The sequence below is a fragment of the Physeter macrocephalus genome, chromosome 11, assembly GCF_002837175.3.
Source record: "Physeter macrocephalus isolate SW-GA chromosome 11, ASM283717v5, whole genome shotgun sequence".
Lineage (NCBI taxonomy): Eukaryota > Metazoa > Chordata > Mammalia > Artiodactyla > Physeteridae > Physeter > Physeter macrocephalus.
Window position 1 is genome coordinate 66,919,641 of NC_041224.1, and position 4,682 is coordinate 66,924,322.

The window sequence follows — 4,682 nt, forward strand, 5'->3', positions numbered from 1 at the left end:
AGAAATCTTTGGAATAGAAGAAACCTGTGCTGGATCAGAGCCTGTGTGTGTGTGTGTGTGTGTGTGTGTGTGTGTGTGTGTGTGGTGCATGGGGAGCCTGGCGGGGAGGCATTACGCAAGTCTGGAAGCCACAGTTACAACAGCATCTGTCCAGGGTCAGAAGGAGGAGCCGCAGGTCCGCAGGTCACACCAGGGCACAGGCTCCATCTGCAGTCAAGGCTGGGCGTGGGTGGTGGCCAGCCCTGGCTAGTGCTCTGCCCCACGTGAAGCCACACGTGGGCACCAAGGGGTGTACGCTCATCTGAGGGGACCAGAAGTGTGAGGGCCACTCCAGAAGAGACCTGGGCCCACCCAGAAGAGCCCAGGAGGGCTGGGGAAAGGGTCTTGGTTGGATTGGTGGGCTTGCCAGGCACCCACCCCGACTCTACCATCGCTGCCAGAGTTCACTGGCCTTTTTCATGTGGGTCTGAGATGCAGACCCAAGCTGTGACTGCCCTCATTTCTAAAACAGGGGAATGATGGGGCTGGGGGTCAGGCCTATGCCCCAATTGACATCCTATTCTTGGGGATGTAATTTTCAGCTTTAAGAAGTCAGAGTGTCTCTGCTTTAAATACTGCTCTGTTTCCTTGGTTTTCACCTCAGTCAGCTCAACACAGAAGGGAGACCCCATGGCCTTCTCCCTTCTCCCCATCAGATCTCCAGTCGTGGGCATTTCTGTGGTGCTGGGGGATGGACTGAGCAGAAAAGTATAGAGTTAAGAGCCCAAGTTCCGAGCCAGACCACCTGGGTTCATACTGTTGTCACCGCTTGTGAGCTGTGTGACCTTGAGCAAGCTTCCTAACGTCTCTGTGCTTCAGTCTCCTCATCTGTAAAATGGGTATAACAGTCGCTTCCTCACAGGGATGTTGGGAAGATTGGTTAAGATGATGCATGAGAAGCCTTTAAACATGGCCTGTCACATGGTGAGGACCCTGTCAGTGGAGCTATTATTGCCAGGATTGGTGGCCGGTTGCTCTTATGCGTGGGGCAGGCAGCAGAGCCAGCTGCAGCTGAAGCCAGTGGTATTTCTGTCCTCCAGCTCCTGTGGCTGTGGTTGGGGTGGCGGCTCTGGCTTCTTTTCTGCTGCCTTCCTCTGGGTATCAATTACTGAAGGCTGCCGGGGGCACTGCTGGGTATGAGGTGGAGGCAGCTTGTCCCTGCGTTGGTGATTAGTGCTTTCGGCCACCAGGGTGGAGATGGGCACAGAGGGGTGAAATCCAAGTTGTGAGGAGATGGGGAGGCTGCTTGAATGGGGTGCAGGGGGGCAGCAGTAGTAATGACGGGGCTGGCCTGAAAGGCCTGGCAGGTGGAGGTGGGAGACAGGGAGGAGAGAGGGGAAGGAGAAAGACCTGGCACATGCCACCTGCCAGGCACCTGGCACAGTTTTCACACACGTAGCATTGTTCATTCCTCATACAGGAGAGGGATGTCGCTAGCCCTGTTGCCATACGAAAAACAGAGGCCCGTGTGGGGAAGGTGAGTTGACCCAAGTCACAGAAGAGGCAGGGGTGGGATTGAACCCACCTGTGTCCTCTGCCCTGGGGGGCATGCAGGGCACCAGGAATGGGTGGGGCTGTAGTGCTAGGCTCTGGTTGTCCCGGGCAGTGGTCATGCATGGTCCTGGATGTGCATGTGTGGCTACACGTCCTCCTCACTCCCCGACTTCGGCTGGACACTTCTGGGAAACTGGGGCAGTGGGGCGGCTCCCTGACACCTCCTACGGTATTGGCACCTGGGGGCGGCTTCCACATCGGAGCCTGGTGCCCGGGCCCAGCCTGTTCTCCTGCACAGGCCTCCCATGACTCTGTCCAGCCCCCCACCCAGCCTACCTGCCAGGAGGGGGGTGCTGAAGGTGGGCTGGAAGATGCCCCGGGATAATAAAAATGATCAGTGACTAAGATGTTGTATGCCAAGCGTGGGTTAGTGATAATTTTATTATGCCCATTCTGCTGCTGTGGAAATTGAGGCCGGAGGGGGTGTAGCGACTATGCAGTTGTGGGGCAGGGTTCTGACCTGGGTGGTGGGGCCTAGCTCTGGTTTTGCTCAGTGGGCAGTCCCAGCAGAGCCCCGCAAAGTCTAAGGAGTCAGGATCCTGCCCCAGCCCTGCTGCAGGCCAGGCCTCAGGGGGGCATGTGATACAAATCACCTCAACTGAGCCTGCCGGCAGCTTCTTACTGTTCATATGTTACAGATGTGGAAGCTGAGCTGTGAAGAGAGGATGAGGTCTGCAAGGCCACATAGCTGGGAAGGAGTACAGGGTGTGCTGTTCCCATTAGCTCTATCTGATCCCCTAGAGCTGCCCCTGGAGGTCCCTCCCTGGAGGCTGAAAGGAAGGGGCAGGAGTGAGGTGGTGAGTGCTGCAGAAAGCCCTCTTCCCGATGTGGCCATAACTTGGGCCCCACCCCTCAGTGACGCTTTGGTCTCTGGCCTGGCTGGGAACTGGGAAGACTCTGTGGGCCAGGACTCAGGCAGGCCCCAGTGCAGCCCATCTGCCCTGGGCTCGTGGGGATGTGGCGTGGCCGTGATGAATGGGCTCCTGGCAGGCTGAGCATTAATCATATTGCCGGGCGGTGGGAGAGGCAGCTGCCTGAAATGTCTGCTCTGGGACAGCATCTATCACCACCAGGCCTGGCTGGACTGGGAGGGTGAGGGGGCAGCCAGGGGTGGAGGGGAAGGGGGCCCAGTCTGAGTGAGGAGAAACAGCCTTGACCTGGGGGTCATGTCTGAAGAGGCTCAGTTTGAGGGGCCTCCTCATCCCCCTGTCCCCCATATGTGTATCTTCTTTGGAGAAATGTCTTTTCAAGTCCTTTGCCCACTTTTGGATTGGATTATTTGGTTTTTGGTTTTGAGTCATAGGAATTCTTTATATATTCTGGATATTAACCCCTTATCAGATATATGATTTGCAAATATTTTCTCCTGTTCACTAGGTTGCCTTTTCACTTTGCTGATTGTTTCCTTTGACACGCAGAAGCTTTTAAGTTTGATGTAGCCCCATTTGTCTATTTTTGCTTTTGTTGCCTGTGCATTTGGTTTTATATCCAAGAAATCATTGCCAGGTCCAATGTCATGAAGCTTTTCCCTTATGTTTTCCTTTAGGAGTTTTATAGTTTCAGGGCTTACATTTAGATTTTTAATCCATTTTGAGTTAATTTTTGTATATGGTGTACCATAAGGGTCCAACTTCATTTTTTTTTTGCATGCGGATGTCCTGAAACTGAACATAGGCTGTAACAACTGCAAGCTTCTTCTTTCTTGTGCAATATCTATATACCCGGGTCCATCAGACCCACATCCTTTCTGCCTGGGGAATGACTGTTGCCCTGGCCATGAGTCCTTCCTCTTTCCCTCTTTAGGCACTGCTGTACCCAGGCCTGGTTAGGCAGGACAGGGGCCTATGGCCCCACTAGGGTGGTCTGGACCATTGCAGGGATGCAGGCTTCTTCCCCGCCCATCTCCAGGGCCGCTGGGGCCTCTGGGTGGATTCAGGGGCTCTGTGACGGGACAGATACCGGTGCCCAGTGACAGTGCGCTCAGGAGGACTTGGGCAGGACCAAGGGCCCAAAGAGTCAACACTGGATGTTGGTCTGTGTGAAGAAGGTCCCCAGCGGGGCACCTTAGGGCTCTGGCCTCATTCTACCCCAATCTTCTGGTGACTTAGATGAAGGCACAGAGTCCCACATTTGCCAGTGAGAGGTGGTTCTCACCTTGGGTCCTCAGCTGATGGAAGCTCTGGGCTAAAACCCACTAAACCAAATGGAATCTTAGAGGTAGAAAAATGGAGTTCTGCACTTGGGTACAAAAACTCAATGGCCAGGGGATGGGTGCAGGAAGGGGACAGGGCCACTTTCACATACACTGCAGCAGTGCTGTGCTGGAGCCAGCTTGCACACCTCCTCCTTGAGGTGTGTCCATTGGCACATGTTCAGGAATCTTGCGAGCCAGTGGTTCAGCACAGGTGTCCCAGGTGTCCTGACTTCCCCAGGCCTGGCAGATGCAGGCTCCACCTCTGACAAGGCTGCCCGTGGAGCTAGGGGGTTAAACAGTCTGCCACTAGCTTTCTGTGTGACCCAGGCAGGGCTTTTCCCCTCCCTGGGCCTCAGTTTCTTCATCTGTAAAATGACCACTGTTTCCTTCCCATAGGGGAATTTTGAGGGTTCAAAAAGATGATGGCTGGGCTTCCCTGGTGGCGCAGTGGTTGAGAGTCCGCCTGCCGATGCAGGAGACACGGGTTCGTGCACCGGTCCGGGAGGATCCCGCATGCCGCGGAGCGGCTGGGCCCGTGAGCCATGGCCGCTGAGCCTGTGCGTCCGGAGCCTGTGCTCCGCAACGGGAGAGGCCACAGCAGTGAGAGGCCCGTGTACCACAAAAAGAAAAAAGAAAAAAAAAAAAGATGATGGCTGTAAGTCTCTGTGGGGAGTCAGCTGTGCTACGAGTGGACTGTGAGCCTGAAGGTTCCCAGGGACCATGAATCCACTCCCTGCACTGTATGGATGGGGAAACTGATACCCTCAACCTCATATGGCTGATCCAGGACTCAGACTCCAGTCACTGAATCCCCCATCCAGGGCTCTTTGTCCTATTCAGGTCCTGGCACAGGAAGTCAGCTAAGCTCAATTAGACCTGCCTCTGGACTGGGTAC

The 4,682-nt window shown here is 55.0% G+C and overlaps 1 protein-coding gene across 1 annotated transcript in view; it reads left to right on the top strand.

Moving 5' to 3' along the window:
* Nucleotides 1-4,210, top strand: part of LOC114487062 (uncharacterized) — a 94,369-nt gene extending 90,159 nt beyond the window's left edge. The window contains exons 5-6 of the mRNA XM_028495092.1: nt 1,460-1,516; nt 4,184-4,210. Of these exons, the coding sequence (XP_028350893.1) occupies nt 1,460-1,516; nt 4,184-4,210 (84 nt within the window). The remainder of the gene's footprint in view (nt 1-1,459; nt 1,517-4,183) is intronic.
* The last annotated feature ends 472 nt before the right edge of the window (nt 4,211-4,682 follow it).